Genomic DNA, 21,415 nt, shown 5'->3' with positions numbered 1-21,415 from the left:
CTGGCTATTGTGGACGATGCCAGTCATCCTCTACACACTGTCATCAGCAGTATCTCACTCAGAGGAGCCTGAACAATCACAGGCTGCTCCTCTCCAAGAGCAGGACCAACAGACTCAGAGACTCCTTTGTCCCCCGATCTATCAAACTTTACAACTCTGCTTTTGGCAGGGAGAGTAAAGGAGAAGGAGGGAGGAGTACAGCCTGCTTGATACAACACACGTGCAATAATTTATATGTGCAATAATACATCTGTACCATCTATGCTGCTGTGCATTGTTTGTTTACATTTACTGCACTATATCACATTACCATCTATGCTGGTGTGCAATGTTTGTACATAATTCCTCATATCTTTTATTTTTTACTGTACTGTATTCTATTTTATTCTATTTAACTCTTGCTCTGACTGTTGGTGTTGTATTGCTGCTGGTACCCAAATTTCCCTGAGGGACCTTCCCAAAGGGATTAATAAATTCTATTCTATTCTATTCTATTCTATTCTATTCTAAACAAGAGTTTAGTACATTATAAACACCGGTGAACACAGTTTAATATTTGTGTGCGATGTGTCTGATCACAATGAACAAACCTGAGGAAGTGTTTCATCTCCATGTTTATTTACATAGTGTCAGCTGTTACAATAAAATTCCTTGTCACCGTTTTTATTATAAATACACCATTTTTTTAAACAAGGCTTGATAACCCTCACTAAAATACATCCGCCAAACCTTTTGAAACACAGAAAAAAAAAATGTTTTAATGGATACAACTATATCAGTTTTGCACCTTTTTTTAAAACGTTAGTAAATCATGCAAAGCAGAAGTACGAAAATAAAATGATATAGATTTAAATGTGTGGCTTTACAAAGAAGAGTTCAAATCAAAACGAGTATATATGTGGTGTAAAATACAAATACTGGGTCTGGTGCGAAGCTTAAAGATCTTTCTCAAAGAAATATGAATTCATGGCTTTTAGCAACAGTGCGCTTCAATTAGATATACAGTACATACATTACTCTGTGTCTGTGAAGAGGACAAGAAGGGTGAATAATACAAATATTTGCTAATAAATGCTTAAATGTAGTATTTTTAGCCCTGTGGAACTACCACATATTTAGCTGTTAGATTGTGACATACTGTAAAAAGGCTTACCTGATAACACAGTAATCAGTACATGATGGGTAGCATTGCTTTTTCAGTCATGCATCAGTCAGTTTACAGTGCAACCACTGTACCATCTCCTACACCCCCGATAAAGTGTTAAACAGTTTTCTGCAGGCACTTACAAAGCGTGGTTTAGGTCTCTGTACGAGTTCAAGACTGGATGCAAGTTTTCAGAATGGTCCACTGTTGAAAGGTTCGGATAAAACGTCGCGTGTGTGTGTGTTTGCATAAAATCCTTGGTTACAGTGAAGGTCACGGCCCAGGCTGACGTTGAAGGGTCTCTGGAAGACGTCTGAACAAAGGCAATTTCTAAAAGAGTAAACAGAAACGTCAGGTTTAAACAAGAAGCATAGAGGAAACCCTAAAATGATGACTCTGCCGGTTTACGAACCATGTGATGTGTCCAAAGGCGCAGTGACTTGTTATAAAGCACAGAGCTGTCAGACGGCCTGTGTATTGTCCTTTCATTGGATTTGACATTGTTAGCATGTTGTTGTAAGTCCGGGTTAATAAAGCAGATTTCGGAGTGTGTGCGGCAGTGTAGCCCAGGAGAGAAAAGATCTTGAAGCTTGGCGTTCTTGAAGCAGACTCATCTCGGGAAGACTCCATATTCTGCTCTGCAGAGTGGCTTTCTTTAAGCTCTAAACATTTTTCCTCAGTATTCAGAAATATACACATGTACAGAAAATTTAGTTTGTACATCCAATTTGGTTCTCTTTAACAGTCAGGCTGTGAACGATCATCAGTTATAGTTTAACACTTATTCATCTTTGTGGAGCAAATGCTTTTGTTATTAAAATATCATGTATGCTTGTTACATTCATGATGGATATCAGGATTAGATAGCTGTTGTTTAGGCTAATTGCTTACAGTGCAGTAAGTCTGATGATAGCTAAAAGTAAAACGAAATATACAATAAACAAAAATATTCAACTTGTAGAAAATTAAATATTGAAAGTAACAACCTCATGCAGAGCAGAATAAAGAAAGCCTATATTCTGCTGAGACTTAGGCATCTGGTGAGCTTTGTGGTTTTGTATCCTTCCCTTTAACTCATCAGTATCGGCGGCCATAGCTTGGTGAACTGTAGGAGGAAGAGGAGAAGGTTGTTGTGAAACTTGATCCTGTGGCATCGAAGCTGCCTCTTCTGGAACCTGACCGGGAACCAGTTCTTGAGCCAGATCGTGACCCTGTGGCAGAGCCGGATCCGCTGATGCTGTAGGGACTGTAAAGGCCTTTGCTTGACTGAGATGATGCTTCAAGTAGCCGCAGACCGGTCCCCTCCTCTATCATGCTCCTTTCCATAGCGTCCTTGTAGGAGATCTTCAGCTTGGTTTTAGGGCATGTGAGGTATTTTGAATATGCACTAACATCTCGCAACTTCTGGGCTGTGCGGGCATCTAATGCGCCCTTCTTTACAGCCTCATCTATGGAGACTCTACCTGTAACCTCTGGGTCAATTAAACCCCCGGTGAGATACTGGACCTCCAGGAACCGTTGTCCAGCCTCATAGTACAGCCAGCCTTTCTTCAGAGCTTGGGCAGCAGACATTTTGGTTTTAGTTCTGGGATCTTCAAATCCGTTGTATGCCTTCTGAGCTAAACTGATGCGGTCCACCATAATTTTATCCACAAGCCCTTTATTCATTGCATCTGTCACAGAGAATTTCTCCCCGGTGTTTGGGTCGATGAGACCTCCAGTGCAGGCCTGAGCTTCCAGCAATCTTTGCCCTGTTATGTTATCCACAAGATTTCTGTGAATGGCCTCTGTGACAGACACCTTTTCCAGAGTGTCTGTGTCTAAGATTCCAGCCACAGGTCCAGTTTCCTCTGTTGGGTCATTCCATGTGGTTGCTGGTGTTTTTATTGAGGGTATTGGGCTCATAGGGTACGAAGAAGAGGAGCCAAAGGAGGAGGACCGTGATCTGGAACCACTCATATTTCCTGACAGCATGTCGGCAAACTCGGTGATAGACAGTGTTCCTGCTCGGTACTGATCCAGGGCGGATTTGTCAATCAGACCCCTTGAGATTGCATCATCAATATCGTACTGTCGTCCAGACCTCCTGTCAATGATCATGGATTTCACAACTCCATCAGAGGAGGTGATGGTTATCTCCTCCCATTCACACTCCTGCTCTGCAAGCTCCAGGTAAGTCTGGTGGTCGATAAGTCCTTTTTGATACGCCTCATACACAGACATCTCTTTGCCTGACTCTGGATCGACAATGACCACCCTCCGCTTGCGAACAGAAGACTTGGATGATGTCTTCCTCTCACGCTTCTTCTCTTTCAGCAGCAAAAGAGCAAGGCCGGTCTCTGGGTCTGTCATGCATCTTTCCATCAGCTGCAGGTAAGTGAGATTCTCTTCAGTGTTGGGGTCAAAGAAGCCCTTTGTATCATCTGATGGATCAGTGAGGATCTCATTCATCTCCTCATCAAAAAGCCCACGTTCATATGCTGTTTCGACCGGCAGACGGAGGCTCTCCTGTGGATCAATTATTCCACCGGTGGCAATCTGAGCCTCTAGCAAACGAATGCCATGGTCTTTCAGAATGAGCCCCTTTTTCATAGCCTGGAACAAGGAGACAATCTTGCCAGAATATGGGTCCTTGTATCCTGTGACAGCTCGTTCAGCTGAGAGGAGTTTGTCTTTGAACTCTGGGCCAACAACATTCATTTTAACAGCTTCAGTGACATTTAGTTTCAGGTTCTTAATGGGATCGATTACATAACCTGTGGCGGCCTGAGCCTCGAGGAGCTCAAAGGCAGTTCCTGGTCTGATCATGTTCTTCTTCATGGCTTGGTATATAGACAAGCGGTCTTTGGTAGACTCTACATACACACCAGCAATACAGCTTGTGCCCTCCAGGTACTTCTTCAGATTTCTGCTCATCTCCTCCACCGAAAGAGAACCCTCAGTGAGTTCATTGTATGTCTTTTGGTCAATAATCTGTGACCGGAGCAGCTCCTCCACAGTAATTTGCTTTCTGAGGCCCTTAAAGAGAAGCTTCCTGTCTGCCAGCGAGAGGAGCCGCAAACCACTTTCTTTGTCAACTCTGCATCTTTTTAGAAGCTGGGAGTAGGACTGCTTCTCATCTGATGTTGGATCAGTGTAACCTCGCACATCTGCAGTAGGTTCAGATACCCTGTCAAGTGTCTCCTTGTTGATGTATCCACGCTGCATGGCAACATCAGTTGGAAGGCGGAAGTAGTATTCAGGATCAATCAGCCCTCCAGTGGCATTCTGTGCCTCCAAAAGCCTCAGGGCATAATCCTCAGGAATGAGGTCTTTTTTCATTGCCTGGAAGAGAGAAATCACTTTCCCACTGTAGGGATCCTTGTAACCAGTGACTGCTCTTTCAGCTGAGAGAAGTTTGTCATGGAGTTCTGGGCCCACAAGTCCTTTACGCACAGCCTCGTCCACTGTTAGAAGTTCATCTTTTACTGGATCAATCATGAATCCTGTTGCTGCCTGGGCCTCAAGGAGATGCAAAGCAACTTCAGGCTTGATCTGTCCATTCTTCATTGCTCTATAAATGCTGATCTTTGGTGGATTGTCAGACATGATTCCTGCTATGCAGCCGGTGCCAAAGAGATACTGCTTCACTGATGGCATCTCCATTACCTCACGAATAGACATCTTTTCTTGCTTTAGGAGGTTGTATGTGTGCAAGTCGATAATTCGAGCACTGTACAGCTCCTCGATGGTAATTCTTCTTCTGATAACATCACAGGACATGCTCTGCTCTATCTTCAGAGTCTCTCTCTGTTCAATGATTTCAATGATAATGATTAGCATTCTTTCTTTTGTGATCTGACCCAAGCGATACTGCTCCAAGAGGCGGCGCCTCTCTTCATCTGGAAGCATGTTTGAGTTCATGACTTCCCAAATGGTCATACTCTTTCCAGCAAAACTCTTATGTGGGATCTCAATTTGAGTATTAGCCAGGTCTGTTTGAGCTTGTTCCTCTGAGTACTGATAAGATTTCTCAACAGGAGTGGGAGCTTCGACCTTTGACAGAGGCAGGTAGCACAGACCAGTATTGGGATCTCTTATGCATTTCTCCAGTAACTGCTTGTAGGTAACGTTTGCATTGGTGTTAGGATTGATGAAGCCTTTAATGTCTCCTGAGGGCTCGTTGAAGGATTTGGACATTTGTTTACTGAGGTAGCCGCGCTGAATGGCCACTTCATTGGGCACACGATGACTGCTGACTGGGTCAATTATCCCTCCTGTAGTAAACTGAGCCTCCAGAAGAGGAATAGCTTGCTCCCTCAGTACAAGCTCTTTCTTCATGGCTTGGAATAGAGAAATCTTATTGCCAGTGTATGGATCTTTGTATCCAGTGACTGCTTTTTCAGCTGAGAGAAGTTTTTCATGAAGCTCTGGACCAACAACTCCGGCCTTCACTGCATCGTCCACACAGTGTTTTAGGCTTTTTACTGGATCAGTTATGAATCCAGTTCCAGCTTGGGCCTCCAGTAGTGCCATCCCAGTGTTATGCTGTAGAACATTCTTTTTCATTGCTTGATATATGCTTAACTTTTCATTGGAACCTTCCATAGTGACGCCATCAATGCGATCAGTGCCCTGCAGGTACTTCTTGACTTTATCAGTTTCACTGACTTGTTTTGGTGTCTTTTTACCCTGCTGGAGTAGATCAAATGTTGCCTTATCAATGATGTTGGCATCAAGCAATGACCTGGCAGTGACTGGCGCTCTAAGGCCTTCAAATCCAGCCTCTTCCTTTGTTTTGTCCTCCATTTCATCAACCATTGTAATCACAATCTTAATCAGCTTTTCAATGGTTACCTGTCCCATTCTGTATTGACGAATCAGCTCTATCCTTTGTTCCTCAGTGATGTATTCAGAGTGTATGATCTCCCAAATAGTGACTTTCCTTCCTTTGAAAGGTCCATACCCCAGCTCCATGGTGGCCTGGTTGAAGGCCTCTTTAGTTTTAGCCTCTGTGATCTGTTTCTCTTCCTTTGGCTTTGGTGCCTTCTTTGAGAGGGGGAGTAATGGGAGGCCAGTTTCTTTGTCTGTGATGCATTTTTTCATCAGCTCTGCATAGGTTGCATCCTCTTGTGAGTTTGGATCACAGAAGACTTTTGTTTCATCAGTGCTTTTGTTCAAGGTCTTGCCAGTTTCCTCATCAAAATATCCACGCTTACAGGCGACCTCATGTGGGATGCGATAGCTTTTGACAGGGTCAATAATTCCACCTGTTGAGAGTTGTGCTTCTAGTAGACGGACGCCATGATCTTTCTTTATGAGGCCTTTGTTCATGGCTTCAAACAGGGACACCGTTTTTCCTGTGTATGGGTCTCTGTAGCCGCTGACAGCTCTCTCTGCTGACAGAAGTCGTTCGTGCAGCTCTGGGCCAACAAGACCAGACTTAACAGCTTCATCAACAGGAACCCTCTCATTTTTCACAGGATCAATGATAAACCCTGTTGCCGCTTGAGCTTCTAGAAGATTCACAGCGGTCTCTGGAGAGAGTAACTCTTTTTTCACTGCTTGATAGAAAGACATTTTCTCCTTAGATGGTTCATTCAACAGTCCGGCGATGGTTGGTGTTCCCTGCAGTGCCTTCTTCACAGAATCCATCTCAGAGATCTCTTTAGCTGTTACCTTTCCATTACTCAGTTGGTTGAACAGGTCTTTGTTGATAACCTTGGACTCTAGCAGTTCGTTGGCAGAGACTGTGGCTCTCAAACCATTGAAAACATTCTCATTGTTCTTCTCCTTGTCTTCCACAACAGTGATGACAATTTTGATGATCTTTTCCACTGTGATCTTGCCTGTCTTGTACTGGCGAATCAGCTCTCTTCTTTGCTCCTCTGTGAAATATTCTGAATTGATGACTTCCCAAATGGTTACCGTTTTTCCTTTGAACTTTCCAAAAGGCACATCGACGTTGGATCTACTGAACACTTCCTTGGTCTCTATATCTGTATAAGTTCTCTCAGTCTGACCAGCTTTCTCTGTCACCGGTAATATCAGCAGGCCAGTCTCTGCATCCTTGGTGCATTTGTCCAGGAGCTGTTTGTAAGTGAGCTGTTCCTGAGTGCTGGGGTCAATGAATAATTTGCAGTCATCGCTGGGGTCGGTGAGTTTCTTGTTGATGTCTGCGTCAAACAGACCCTGCTTGTAGGCAGTCTGTAGTGGCACTCTGTGACTGTTGATGGGATCAACAATACCACCAGTTGCTAGTTGTACATCTAAGAATTTAGTGGCCTGCTCCTTCTCAATCAGTCCCTTCTTCATGGCGTCATAAAGGGAGATTTTGGCTCCAGTGAAGGGATCTTTAAAGCCAGTGGCTGCCCGCTCTGCAGACAACAGTTTGTCATGGAGTTCAGGACCAATTAACTCTTCCTTGACTGCCTCGTCTACAGTGAGGAGTTTATTTTTCACTGGGTCAACAATGTAGCCAGATGCTGCCTGGGCTTCCAGGAGCATGGTAGCAGTGTTGGGAGTAATCTTCTTCTCCGTCATGGCCTGATAGAGGCTCATTTTCTCTTTGGATGGAGTCAGGACGCCTCCAACACTGCTCTGACCCTTCAGACAAGATTTAACCTTATCAGTCTTTCCAATGTCTTGCACTGAGGCTTTGCCCTTTTTCAGTTTGTCAAACTCCTTCTTGGTCAGGATTCCGATTTCATGAAGTCTTTCAGCAGGAACTTTCTCTCTGATTCCATCAAACGCAAATGGCGATTGTCCATCTTTCTTTGCTCCGTCCACGTCAACAGAGCCATTGAAAACTTTCTTTGTTGTTCCCACCATTGTCATTGCAACAAGCTGCTCCTCAGGAACCTTATCAGTCTGAACTTCAATTTCCTTTGTTTTAGATGCAACCTGTTTGGCAGCAAGCACCTCAAGACTCTGAAGCTTCTCTCTGAGTTTTTTGTTCTCCTCTCCCAGGAGGTTTTCTTGCTCGAGCCTCTTCTTTTCAAGCACTTCCATTTCTTTCTGCTTGTTTTTCATCTCTGCTTCAGCCTCCTTTTGCTTCTTTACAGCTTCGTCCATGATGGCCTGGAGTTTCTTCTTCTCTTCTTCCATGAGCTTATGCTGACGGTCTTGTTCTTCTTTCAGCGCTTTAGCCTTGTTCACTTCATCTTCAAACTGTTTCTCCAGCTTCTTTTTCTCGTCTTCAACTGCCTTTTCTCTTGTCAGCAGCAGCTCCTTCTCTGTGAGGAAAGACTGCTGAAGTTTTGCCTTCTGCTGCTCGATTTGTTCTTGTTGGGCATTCGCCATCTGTTTGAAAAAATTAAGAGAAGAAGTGAAATCAGTTTCTAAAACATCACTTTTTTAATAAATGTAATTGAAATCAATATATAAAGCAATAGTTAACCCATTTGGAAAACATAGTTTCCTTGCTAAGAGATGAAAAGATGCATCATACTGTCTGTACAATTGCTATCCTGGCTCTGCCTAAAGCCCCTTTATTTAACAGACAGCAACAGAGATCAGTCCTAAAAACCTGAAAAAAGTGTTAGCATTAGCTCTTCAAAAGTTAATGGGTTTCGAATGGCTTGTGGCTAACACAAGATCAGAAAACGTTTACATTTCACTCTACAATACAAAATACAGAAGTAAAAATCACAGTGCCTAAAATGGCTAAATTGATCTACTATACAGGAGGTAAGAGTGATAAAACCTGCCTTTAGTATATGATTTATACAATATGCCCCTCAGCAGTAAACCCTTTCACCTACGTGCACCTATGTCACTACTCGTGACCATTTGTTCTTGCAGTACTGTGGTCTAAACAACTTTCATATAAATTGCTGGATGTTACTTGGAGGTTCTGCAATTTACATGAAAGGTGTTTTCACAGATATTCCACTATAGTTAGTGGGTGTAACGGGGTCATGTTAATTGCAAGGGTTCTACATACTGACGTGTTAATGGAATACCTCTTTAGATTTTTTCTGAAGCTCCTCAGCTTCTTTTTTCAGCTTCTCTCTCTCCTTTTCAAGGTCACTTATGGCTTTCTTCAGGTCACCCGCCTCTTTGGTGCTCTGCAGTCGCTGCGTCTCCAGCTTCTGCACCACAGTCTCTGTGACTTGTTTTTCTGCCTGCTGCAGACGAGCTTTCGCTTCATCGGCTTGCTTCTTGAACTTCTTCGCCTCCTCGTCTGCTTTGGCCTGAGCATCGCTGAGCTCTTTCACCTTCAGCCGAAGCTTTTCTGCCTCAGCCGAAGCTTCGAGCTGCCTCTTTCGCTCAGCTTCCAGTGATTTTTGGAATCCTTCTGTCTCCTTATCCAGGCGCTGCTGGATCTGTTGTTTATCCTCCAGGAGTTTTTTAGCCTTTTCCTGTGCCTGATCCTTCTGTTTCTGGAGCTGCTCTGCTTCAGCTTTCAGTTTGGTGGCCTCTTGGATGGCCTGCATTTTCTCCTTGAGCATTTTCTCTGCAAGAGCCCTCTGTTCAATCAAGTCAGCCTCAGCGATCTGCCTCTGCCGGGCTGTTTCTTCCGCCTCCACACTGAGTCTAGCAGCTTCCTCTGCCAGGCTTTTCATCTTCTCCGCCTCTTCTGCCAGTAGTTTCTGTGTGCTGTCTGTGTCTTTCTGCATGAGACGCCGGTTTTCTTCTTCAATTTTGATCTTAAGCTTCAGGAGCTCTTCCATCTGAATCCTAACTTTGGACAGTTCATCCTCCACCTGTGCCTTTTGTTTGACAGCATCACTGACTTCACCTTTCACTCTCTGAAGCTCCTCGTCCAGAACAGCTTTCTGCTTGTCTGTCTTATCCAGCTGCAGTTTAATCACTGCTAGCTCCTTCTCCACCTGAGACTTCTGGTTCAGTGCCTGTGCTGCCTCTTTTTTGTGCTTGGCCATCTCTGCATCCGCCTGCTGCTTCTGTTTCAGAGCCGCGGCCTCAGCTGCAGCCCGCTTTGAGGCCTCCTCCTCTGCCTCTTTCCTCAGTCTCTCTGCATCTTTCTGAGCTTTGGCCTGTTTAGCAGCTTCGTCCTCGGCAGCTTTTTTCTGCTTCTCAGCTTCCTCGGCTTTCTGCCGGAGCAAAGCGGCCTCTTTCTCTGCTTTCACTTTGGCTTTCTCTGCAGCTTCTGCCAGTTTTTTTGCATTTTCAAATTCTTCTTTCAGCTTCTTCTGAGCAAGTACATCTTCTTTGTTCTTACTGAGAACATCCTGGGCTTTCTGCTCTGCAGCGCTACATTTTTGTGCCGCCTCTTTGGCCAGAATCACCTGCTTCTCTGCATCCTTCTCAGCCACTTCTTTCTGTTTATTTGCTTCTGCGGCTTTATTTTTGAGCCGATCCACTTCCTCCTGTGCAGCTTTGCACTGTCGAGCCGCCTCCTCTTCTGCGGCAGTGATTCTCCTCACCTTCTCCTCCGCTTCTTTCCTCTTCTTCTCTTCGTCTGCAGCGAGCTTCTTCAGTTTGTCCGCCTCTTGCTCAGCTTTGACTTTGCTCTTCTCAGTCTCGTCAGCGATGCTCTTCAGTTTCTTTAATTCTGCCTCCAAATCCGACCTCTCTTTTGATGCTTTCTCAAAGTTGATCCTGATGATGTGAATCTCTTCCTCCACCACCTTCTTCTGCCTCAGAGTTTCTTCCACAATAGTTTTTTGTCTTACTAGCTCAGAATCAGACGAGCTTTTCAGGTGTGTGATTTTCTCCTGGATCTCCTGTTTGTGCTGAGCAGCTTGGTCCTCCAGCAGCTTCCTCTGATAAGCTTCATCCTCAGCTTTCCTCTTCAGCCTTTCATTCTCCGCCTCTTTAGCTTTCAGGGCGATTTCTGCTTCTGTCTTCAGGCGAGTTGCCTCGTTGATGGCAGCTAGTTTCTCCTTGAGGATCTTCTCAGCCTCCGCTCTCTGCTGAGCTGCCTCATCTTCTGCGATCTGCCGCTGCTTCTTTGCCTCCTCTGCGACTGACCTCAGTCGACCGGCTTCTTCTGCAAGCTGTTTCATTTTCAGAGCTTCAGACTCAAGAAGCTGTTTGCTCTTTTCTGTTTTTGACAGCGTCTCCTTCTCAGCTTGAACCTTCATCTGCAGCAGAGCGTCCATTTCACTTCTGACTTTTGCCAGCTCGTCTTCCAGTTGCTTCCTCTGCTTCTCAGCAGCGTTCACCTCGTTTTTCAGACGCTGGAGCTCGTTGTCCAGCAGACCTCTCTGCTGTTCAGCATGTTCAAAGTCAGCCTTCAATCTTATGCATTCCTGCTCTGCAGACAGTTTCTGCTGAGCTATCTGTTCTGCAAATTTCCTCTGTTTTTCCAGCTCTTTCTCTGCATTCTCCTTCTGCTTCAGTGCAGCCTCTTCAGCTTTGGCCCTTTTCTTGGCATCTCGCTCTGCTTCCGCTTTCTGCCTCTCTGCTTCTTCTTGCGCCTGGCTCTTCTTCTGTGCCTCCTCCTCAGCCTGCAGCCTCAGGCGCAGAGCCTCGTTGGCTTTCTGCCTCCATGTTTCAAGCTCCTTCTCGGCTTGCTCTCTGGCTTTGTTAGCTTCCTCTTGCTGTTTCCTGAGTTTGTCAGCCTCCTCCTGCAGCTGGAGGACGGTGCCCTGCTCTTTCTTAAGAGATTCTTCCAGTTTTGTTGCCTTTTCTGTATATGACATGGCTTTGGTTTGCAGCGCTGTGGCAGCACTCTTCTGCGCCACCTCCTCCACGACCTTAATCTGCCTCAGCTTCTCCTCTTCGGCCTGCTTCATACGCCTCTCTGCCTCCTCTGCTTGCATTTTAAACTTCTGCAGGTCGTCCAGCGCTTTCTGCTTCTGCTTGGCCGCCTCTTTCTCTGCTTCAGATTTGCGCTTCAGCTCATCTTCAGCATTTTTCTTCTTCTGGGTCTCCTCAGACACCTGCTTGCGGAGCCTTTCTGCCTCGTCCTGAGCAGATTTCCTGAGCTTCTCGGCCTCAGCTGCTTTGTCTCTAAGACTTTGTAACTCAGACTCGGCTGTGGTCTTCTGTTTTATTGTCGTCTCTAACTGAACTCTAATTATGTGGATTTCCTCCTCAATCTTGGTACGACACAGCAGCGCCTCCTCCAGCTGCTGACTCTTGGACTTGATCTCATGCTCTGACAGACTCTTCAGCTGTTGCAGCTCCTGCTGAATATTTTGCTTCTGTTTCTCACTGTCCACTGCGACATCCTGCCTCTTGTTAGCCTCATCTTTCATCCTCATCTTCAGCTCCTCGGCCTCTTGCTCTGCTTTGGCCACAGATTTAGCGTGAGCTTCAGCCAGCTGTTTCTGCTTATCTAATTCAGCCTGTATCTCTGCCATCCTCCTCCTCTCCTCTTCTTTAAGTTTTTCAGAAGCTTTCTGTATTAGTAGAAGCACAGGGGGAGTAAAGAGGATTGAGAGACTGTTAGAGGTGTTAGATTATAAAACAACATGAAAGCAGTTAAAACACATGTAGGTACATAAATATGTAAATACATGTGATCATCTACAACAGACAGCTTTCAACTAGAGGGACATTACTGTATCGGGAAATGCTTGTCATGTTCTTGTAATGTATGGCACATAGAGCGACACTTTACCCCACAGCACAGTACAACACTACACTTTACTGCCATGCATCTGAATCTGTACTTTAACTGTGTGTTGAGGTTTGGTAATATTCTCTGTGATGTTATTTATCATCATTTCTACGGTGGAGGGCTGTGAGAATCGAGTGTTGCACAATTCAGTCACCCTTTGACATTAGAAGGTGGCTCTAGAAAGCTCAACACACTGCAGCTCAAGACAACAATCATCAGTGTGACAACACGAGCTGCAAACACTCACAATTCCGGCAAAAACAGAAGCAAAGATGATGTCGGAAATGTTTCCAGGAGACTCATAAAGTGATGGCTCTGGCTAAGACCTAAGCTATCTTTGACATTAGCTTAGCCATTAGCCCCTTTTTTTGCAGTGTTTGTGAGCATTTGCATGATGATGTCGACGATGTTTCATCAGTGTTGTCTTGAGTTGCATGACCTCTCTTTACCACCTCTAATGTGTACATTTTTAATGAAAAGAAGTTGAGTAACTGAGAAGAAATAAGCAGGGAGTAAATAATTAGCAGCATACAGGCAGATGAAAAGATGCCTTAAGAAGAAGTTTGCCTAATACCTCAGCTAAAATCTATGAAGAGCAGCAAACACAGCATGACTTTATGAGCGACAAAAGAATGTGACACAAATCCAAGATTACAAATTATGACACAAACATCAAGTGATGACTCTACTGTTCAGTAAGAATGGTACGTACAGGTGACACCTACAGGAAGGAAGGTTCAAAGTTTCAGTGACCTTTTGTATTGATTTCTAACTGAGATCTGCTAGACTGAAACAACCAAACTAAAAACAACTTGTTTTTAAAGTCCTAATTCCAGGAGATTAATTGTCTAATGGAAATAATCTGTATTTACATTAGGGATTTCCAATGAAACTTGAACCTTCCTGTCGCTGCACACACAGGTAGGATGTACAGAGGAATGGCATGGACTGAGCGGGTCATTCTTTAAATACCTGGTGCTTTGGGGTTAATTCATCTCTTAAGCGTGTGACTAATATTCATCATGACAAAGCACTGGTGCGCAGGTCAAAAGGATCAAACACAACAGAAGGTTAGAAAAGAAGAATAAAGGGGGAAAGTGGAACACAACTGGCTGAGTTTCAGGAAGCAAATTAAAATAAAAGTGTGACTGGATTAAGGTCTGAGTCATGTTTACAGACTGTGTGACATGAATACATACACACAGTAGGAATGAGAGACATACTGTGTGCTGTGGTGGGGATGTGATGTGGATGAAACAGTTTGTTTCTTAATAACACAACTCCCACTGAGCGGAACCATAAAATCTGAAGTGCCAACATTCTTCATCTGGCATCAGATGACATCATCTGATTTCCCATACATTAAACAGTGAACAGGTGTTAGTGGGGATTCAGGTTGTTTCTGCTGCACAAGTCTGTGCACTTACCTCATCGTCCTCCAGGCGGCGCTGTGTGTCAATGATGAATTTAATGTACTGGCTGGTGAGAGTCATCAGCTCGCTGTAGCGGGTTCTCAGCGTAACATACTGAAAGAAACACGGCAAATGTTTAGATTTAAAGCTTTATAGAGAGTGAGGCTAAACTGTTCCTCCTACTTCCAGTTGTTCTAAACTCAGGTTAATTAACGTTGTGTTTAAAAGTATCTATATCACACGTCATCATATTCAGAAACAAAGAATTGTTGGACTTTCTGAAGGTCCTTGAATGCATCATGTGCAGAAAATTCTGTTAAATTTTGTCAAAAATGAGCTGTTGGTAAAAAGATTCTACAAAAAAATTAGAAATTCTCTACTTCCAAATGCAACAAGGAAACCTCGACTGACTCACTTGTGACCAGCAGTCATATGAAAAAAAAACAGTTTTTAGGCCGTATTTCCACACAGCAGGAAGAAATGATCTGTGTCTGCTCAAAACCTCCTGACTTTGAGCCATGACTTTGATTGCAGGATTTTATATTGCTGTAAAAAAGAGGCCACAGGGATTGAAAATGTGAGAGTGTACCTCTTGAATGATGTTGTCGGATGCACACTCCATTTTGGGTTTTTTAAGAGGAGAGGCGATGGGATCCTGGAGGGCTTTGTACGTCAGGATCTGAAACTCATAATCCTAAAAAAGAAAAGAAAATTAGTTAAGACAGGAAATGGAGTTTATATTGTGTCGAAGCTGAAACTATAACACAGTGAGTGTGTACCTTGACTGAGTCGATGTAAGCCTTCGCATCTTTCTGGCAGTTTTCAATCTTGTCTTTGTTTTTCTCGACCTCCTCCAGCAGTTTCTGTAAAAATGATCAAAACAGGTGATCTTTATAATGTATTTTTTTTTAAGCTCAGTTGTTTTTCTAAAAATATAGAGAGTAAATCTGTATCATGAGACCCTGAGAGGGCATCTTTACCTTCTCCTCTGCTAACTGCTCCTGCAGAGCCTTGCTGTCCCCGACCGGCACAGCCTGGATCTTCTCCTGCCTCTTCCTGGCCTCAGCCAGCCAGCGGATCAGCCACTGGTAGCTTTCATGGTAGGACTTCATGTTGCGTCTCAGGAGGTCGAGCTCCCGCTGCCGGAGGTCGATCTGAGCGAACACGGCCTGCCAGCGCTCCAGCAGGCTGCTGACCAGCTGCCGATAATGCTCCAGCTCGGCATCGCGCTCGCTGTGGATCCTCGTCATCTTGTCGTTGATGGCTGTGGCTCGCTTCAGCTCGTCCTGCAGGCGGTCAAAGACCACCTGGTCGGTCTCGGCTTCAGCTTGCATCGACTGTTAGACAAAGAGAAGAGTCTTCAGCTTAGCAGCGCAGATTTATGACCATGAATGAAACATGTTTAGAGGGATGAGGGACGATACCTTCAGCTGACTGCGCTGTTCCTCCACCTCCTTCTCATCAGCTGGTACTTTGCTGACATCACGCAGACGGGTCTCATAGCTCTTCAGTGTGTCTTCTGCATCTTTAGTGTTTCGGATCACCACGTCAATGGTCTTCAGCCTGAAAAATAAGAGTTAACACTTCAGAAAAAAAGAACAACGTTAAAATTCATCCACAGCTGTTTGGAGACTTCTCACTTGTCCAGGTAGACGGAGGAGAGGCCGTAGACATGATCCATCTTCTTCAGAGTGAGGTCCAGCTCGGAGCGCAGTACAGGGACGGAGCTGGACTGCTGAGGAGAAGCCAGAACCTCCTCTGTCTTCTCAGCGATGGAGTTCAGGTCTTTTTTCAAACCCTCCAACTCCGACTGGACTTTCTGTTACAGAGAAACAGGACGATGAAACCCGAGCTCACACATTCTCCTCCCTGCAGCGTCTTTGTGTCTTTTCACGATGTTACCATTTGCTCTGCGGTCTTCAGGGCGCAGGCCTTCAGCGGCTCCTTCTCAACGGGCTGACGGAGGCGCGTCACTGTTCGGTTCTCACAGCCCTCCAGCCGCAGGCGGAGGTCTTTGATCTTCGACAGGTACGTTTTACACACAGACTCGTCCTGCTCTCCTGGTGGATACAAAACACAGTGAATGAATAAAAATATAAATTCAGGATAAATTTGTTGGATTTTAGTTAAAATCAAGCAAGGAAGGACACAGCCTGTGTTAATGAACAATATCATTCTTATTATTGGATTTAGGATAATCATCATACAAATAGGAAAAATCTGTCCTTGACCACAAAATAGATTTTTAATATTTAAAAAAAATCTTTAAAAATAAAATAAGATTCTGTAAAAAACAAAAAACTCTGCCTCTCCGACCGCAACTATGAAGCCATGACACACTTATGTGTGACCAGCAGTCATGTCACAAAAATTCAGCAAGTTTTATGGGCTGATCTACAGACTTTCTAAGGTAGTTTTCTACAGTGTAGAGTGAAAAACTGGTTTATTGAAATTAAAAAGTAAAATATCGAGTACAAAGATCAATATCATGTTTACTGAATTCCATTAGTTTTCAATTTATGGAGGACTTTACATTACAGTGAACAACGAGCCCACAGTGACAGGTAGAAACTGCTGGGTGGTTTCAAAAGGGAAACACCGTCAATCATTTGTGAATGTTACACACTAACAATCATTTCATGCATAATTGACTCCATGTAACAATCAAACAATCATACATGTTAATTCATCAATAAAATCATTTGTTAATTTACTGATTAATACAATGAATCAGCTGCCATAAGACCCATGCACGGAGGATGCGATGGTGAAATGTGCATGATTGAGTTAAAGCATAAAATGAAACATGACAGCAGCCTTCAGGGCGCACACACACACACACACAGACACACAGAGACACACACACAGACACACAGAGACACACACAGGCCTGTTCAGCCAGTTCAAAGCTCCACTTTAACTCAAACCTCTTACCTGCCCGGGATGGCACAAAGTCTGTAACATGAACCAACAGTCAGCTGACGCACTCATGAATGTCTGAGAAATGATCTGGTGACAGTGTGCTAAATGTCTCAGGCCGTGTGTCGTGGTGATACAATAAAGAGTTTAACTGCTGATACCTTGCTCTGCAGAGGTGACCATGGTGTTGTAGTGCTGGTTGGATCGGTTGTAGTTGGACTCCACCTGCATGCGGTCCTCTGCTCCAAACATCTGGGAGTCCTGACTGTCTCTCAGAAAGTCCTGGTAGTGCTGCTCCAGGTTTCTCAGCGCCAGCCGGTACTCCTCCACCCGCAGCGTCTTAAACTGAAGAAGGTGGAGATTAGGATCAAGCAGTACGTCTGAGGGGGCCGACTCACATAGCTGCCGACTTCCACAAAAAAAGAATCCAACAAAATGTTGTTACCATGGTGATGTTCCAGCTGTTGATGATGTGGATGTCTCTCATCAGGTATTGCCAGGACAGCAGACTCTTCATGTCCACAAACAGCGTCTGCCACATGGTCTGCAGCCTCTGGAGGTTTCCATCAAGTCTGTGGAGGGTTAAGATGGAGGTCAGACACCTGTCTGTGTGTGTGTGTGAGTGTGTGTGTATGAGAATCTGACTTGATATTTAGAGTCTTACCCAGCAACGCCGTTCACAGCGTCCTTATTGGTGGGTGGAACCAGGAAGCAGATAGACGGTACGGTCGCCTCGTTGCCCTGATCGTTCAGCACCCTCCATTTGTAGGGCTGCGAGTTGTTCAACAGAGCGCACTCGTCTCCTCTGTGCACTGTGATCTGCAAAAACAAAAACAACAAACAAAATCTCACTAATTATATTCTGTGAAATTAAACTGTAGATTTATGAGACAAAAAAATCACAAATTTACAAGGATGAGCACAAGTTCTGACACAGAAAATTCGCTGTTAAATCTACAAAAAAAAATCATGAATAAAAATAAAATGTATGAATTAAATGCTAATCTCAGATATCTCAGATTCTAAAGTCAAATTTACAAAATTGATGAAAAATATGAAAGAAAAAACAACAAAAGTCGCCCAGAAGCTGATGCCTCTTGCTCACCTCCATCTGTTTGAAGTCACAAACAGCCTGGACGGGCTGTTTTCCTTTTATGGGCATTGCAGGGTTCCGTGGTTTCAGCTGGACCACGGTCTTGGCTCTGCGCTTCAGGCCTTCCAGGTGAGTTTTAAACTCGGTCAGCTGCTCTTTCTCATCCTGTGGAGAACACACACACTACCTCAGACTCGGATTCAGAGGAAACAAGGACAAAGGCTTAAGGTGTGAATAAACCCACGGCTGCGTCCTGCAGGAGATCCTCCAGCCGTGTGACGGTGATGGAGCGGTCGCAGGTGTACTTCCTCTTCATCACGTCGTGCATCTTTTTTATCTTCTCCTCTGCCTCCTTCACGTCAGCGAAAAACTGCACAGAGAGGAAGGTTGTAGCGGTGATGAAGAGGCGCATGAACCGACCTCAGTGTTTCAGGTCAGTAAACATACCTGGAAGTAGGCAGTGTTTTCTTTCAGGTGGGTTTCGATGCAGCAGCACAGCTGGAGGATCCAGCTCCACTGAGTCTGCAGGGCCGCAGTGAAGGACTGAGAAGAGAAAGACTCATCAATGAGGAGAAAACAGACTTTTATGTTTAGATTTCTGCACAGTGAAATAAAATCCCACCTCCAGTGTCTTCCTGGCTGGGTGCCCGTCCCTCAGCAGTTTGTCTCCCGTGGTCTGGACGGTGTTCACCTTCTTCTCCCTCAGCTCCAACTCCCTCATCAAACCCTGTTCCAAACATTCAGAACCATCATCACTGCAGAGCTCAGAGACTGAAAACCTTACGACGACATCACACCGTCACTCTTACAGAGTAGTTGTCCTTCTTGGCGGCCATGTTGGTGTTGCGTTCGCTCCAGTCGTAGTTCACCTCCTCTTCTTCCTTCTCGTTTAGCCACATCAGCTCTTTGGTTGCCGCAGTGACAAAGGCATGAAGCTGGTCCAGGTAGCGCAGACGGGCCTTGGAGGCATTCTGCGGGGTCACCGGTGGCACATCAAGATCACTGATGCAACAGTTACAATAAAGCTTCTTTTTCTTTTTTACTCACCAGGAGCTTTCCGTACTGCAGCTCCAGTTTTCCCAGATACTCGCGGTACGCAGCTTTACTGACAGGAGAAATCTGACTCTGTAAGACCAGGAGACACATCAGAAACAGGCCAGAAACACACTGCTTTATTTGAGCAGCACAGCAACACAGACAGACATAAAGAGGAAAAAAAACTGAGAAGGAAAAACAAACTGTTTAAAGTCATTGACATGATTTAGCTACTTGTGTGATGATTAGATTTAAAACAGTTTTGATTCACTTTACTCATTCGTACTGAACAAATCTGAAACGAGGCGGTGACTCAGACGTCTGGCACGAGGAAAACATGCTACTGCCAACAACCCAATTCTCCTGCTGAGATAAAGTCTGCTTTGAGAGTCTTTCATTACCTCGTCGGCCTTCGCCCTCTCTATCTTGGAGCGGAACTCCTCCACAGACTGGTGCAGGCCTCGGTGGCTGCCCAGCTGGGACTCCACAGCGGGCAAGTCGGAGCCCCACTCCCCTTCGTCCACACGCCTCTGGTTCTCCTCCACCCAGCCCAGCAGATCCTGGATGTAGCGCATCGTAACTTCGTCCAGCTCGGGCCTCACCCTCATAGGCGCCTGCTGCAGGACCTGAACCTGAGCGGTTTGGATCTGAGTCATGGGGATCTGTGTGGCGGTCACGCCCGACTTGAGGCGCAGGTTGTACTCGCTGCGGAGGTTCACGAGCCGCTCATGGAGACGATACACTCTAGACAAGAAAACAATGAAAAAAACTCAGAAACGTTCTTTGTGCCCTGAGAAATAGTAACCCTAGATAATACTTTTCTTTAAATTAAATTATAAATATGCAAAGAAAACATCAATTTATGCCAAACAATGTACAAATCTTAATGAAAAAAATGTCTAAGCTTCTAAAGTTGAACATTTATAAGAAATATCTGATGAAAAACCCATAAATTTACAATAAAGAAATTACAACTTTACAAAAAAGTGTAAAAAAAAAATCACAAATTAAAATTAGAAAATGGAATGTCAGAAATGTTTTCTAAATTTACAGAATATATTTAAAAAAATGTATTTATGAGTTATAACTAAGACTTTATACACATAGACTTATGATTTATAGATTTATGCTTATTAGTTTGTTTCTCATTAATTCCGTTTCACCTGCGGTACATCTGTTCAGCCTGTAGGTGGCGTCCATCTTTGAGCAGCTGAACGTCGTTGAAGAGGAAGCGGATCATTCCTTCTGCCTTCTCCAGATCTGCCTCCACGTCTGCAGCGTGCTGAGCAGGTTTCCCTGAACTCATCATCCTCACATCCTGAAACACACAGAGGACGTGGCTGTGAGTGCGGCTGCAGGACGATCAAAGATCGAACCATCAGGAACAGGTGGAGGTCTCACCGTCTGCAGCAGAGTCTCCACCTGGTTGAGCTGCTCCTCGCACACCCCCGACTCCATCTGGACCTTACTGACGATCCTCTGAAGCCGCTCCAGCCTGCAGCAGGAGGAGGGAGGGCAAAGGTCAAAAAACACTTCCAGACTACAAGAAACATTTTTTTTGCATTTTCAAGTGCAGAATGAAGACAAACTCACTCGGCCTTCTCTCGCAACAAACACTTTAAATCATATCCTTGATGCATGAATGCCATGATGTGCTAAAGCTCGCTCTGTGCTGGTGAAACTCTCTGAAGAGCCAGAATCAAAGCCACGCCCGGCTCAGCTTGTGATTAAGAAATTAGTTTATGAGCAACTATCAAATGACCATATTATGCTGAGACTGCTGCCATGGCGATGGCACAGCCGTCATGTGCTTGCCTGTAATATGATTTTACTTCCCATCGCAGATCCCACAAAAGCCGGCTCAGTTCCATTTTCTGGACTTTGTCATCAGGAGATGAGTCATCATCGAAGTGAAACGGTTTGTGTTTGTTTTTTTTTTTTCACATAAAATAAATCTGATGTTTGTGTTGGCAGCGCATGATGACGGCTTGGCTCGGTTACCTCTCAAATTCAATCCTGAGGAGCCGCTCTCTCTCCAGAATGGCGACGTGCAGGCGGCCCCATTCCTTCTCCACATCAAAGGGATGGTAACCCGGCGGCACTTTGACCTGACCAGCCTGGACTGCACCCTGCACGATAAGAAACGCTCCACAGTTAATCGTCTGTTATCATTTTAACAACATCTCGTCAGCACAACTCACCTCAAAGGATTTGAAGATGTGTTTGGAGCGGTTCTTGTCTGCTTCCTTCGCAGGAAGCTCTGTTTCCTTAAACTTCAGAAACTGACGCCAAAGAACCTG

General features: G+C 44.7%; 1 protein-coding gene across 14 annotated transcripts in view; it reads right to left on the bottom strand.

Annotated features, from left to right (window-relative positions):
• Positions 1-1,132: 1,132 nt before the first annotated feature.
• Positions 1,133-21,415, bottom strand: part of pleca (plectin a) — a 66,611-nt gene continuing 46,328 nt past the window's right edge. For 12 of the 14 annotated variants that reach the window (XM_028421863.1, XM_028421889.1, XM_028421905.1 and 9 more), the window contains 25 exons: positions 21,317-21,412; positions 21,117-21,244; positions 20,517-20,610; positions 20,279-20,433; positions 19,517-19,859; positions 19,128-19,205; positions 18,890-19,051; positions 18,703-18,807; positions 18,528-18,623; positions 18,325-18,450; positions 18,093-18,245; positions 17,652-17,806; positions 17,433-17,559; positions 17,149-17,332; positions 17,003-17,023; positions 15,971-16,128; positions 15,709-15,887; positions 15,493-15,631; positions 15,049-15,405; positions 14,848-14,931; positions 14,658-14,762; positions 14,084-14,182; positions 9,088-12,435; positions 1,557-8,425; positions 1,133-1,474 (listed from right to left, as the gene is read on the bottom strand). In XM_028421863.1, the coding sequence (XP_028277664.1) occupies positions 2,222-8,425; positions 9,088-12,435; positions 14,084-14,182; positions 14,658-14,762; positions 14,848-14,931; positions 15,049-15,405; positions 15,493-15,631; positions 15,709-15,887; positions 15,971-16,128; positions 17,003-17,023; positions 17,149-17,332; positions 17,433-17,559; positions 17,652-17,806; positions 18,093-18,245; positions 18,325-18,450; positions 18,528-18,623; positions 18,703-18,807; positions 18,890-19,051; positions 19,128-19,205; positions 19,517-19,859; positions 20,279-20,433; positions 20,517-20,610; positions 21,117-21,244; positions 21,317-21,412 (12,696 nt within the window). In that variant the 3' untranslated portion in view covers positions 1,133-1,474; positions 1,557-2,221. The remainder of the gene's footprint in view (positions 1,475-1,556; positions 8,426-9,087; positions 12,436-14,083; positions 14,183-14,657; positions 14,763-14,847; positions 14,932-15,048; positions 15,406-15,492; positions 15,632-15,708; positions 15,888-15,970; positions 16,129-17,002; positions 17,024-17,148; positions 17,333-17,432; positions 17,560-17,651; positions 17,807-18,092; positions 18,246-18,324; positions 18,451-18,527; positions 18,624-18,702; positions 18,808-18,889; positions 19,052-19,127; positions 19,206-19,516; positions 19,860-20,278; positions 20,434-20,516; positions 20,611-21,116; positions 21,245-21,316; positions 21,413-21,415) is intronic. The other 2 variants (XM_028421838.1, XM_028421896.1) reach the window with 1 other exon arrangement.

This window comes from Parambassis ranga, chromosome 2 (assembly GCF_900634625.1).
Source record: "Parambassis ranga chromosome 2, fParRan2.1, whole genome shotgun sequence".
In the NCBI taxonomy this organism is placed as follows: domain Eukaryota; kingdom Metazoa; phylum Chordata; class Actinopteri; family Ambassidae; genus Parambassis; species Parambassis ranga.
The sequence above is the reverse complement of the archived record's forward strand: the minus strand, read 5'-3'. Positions and strand labels throughout refer to the sequence as shown.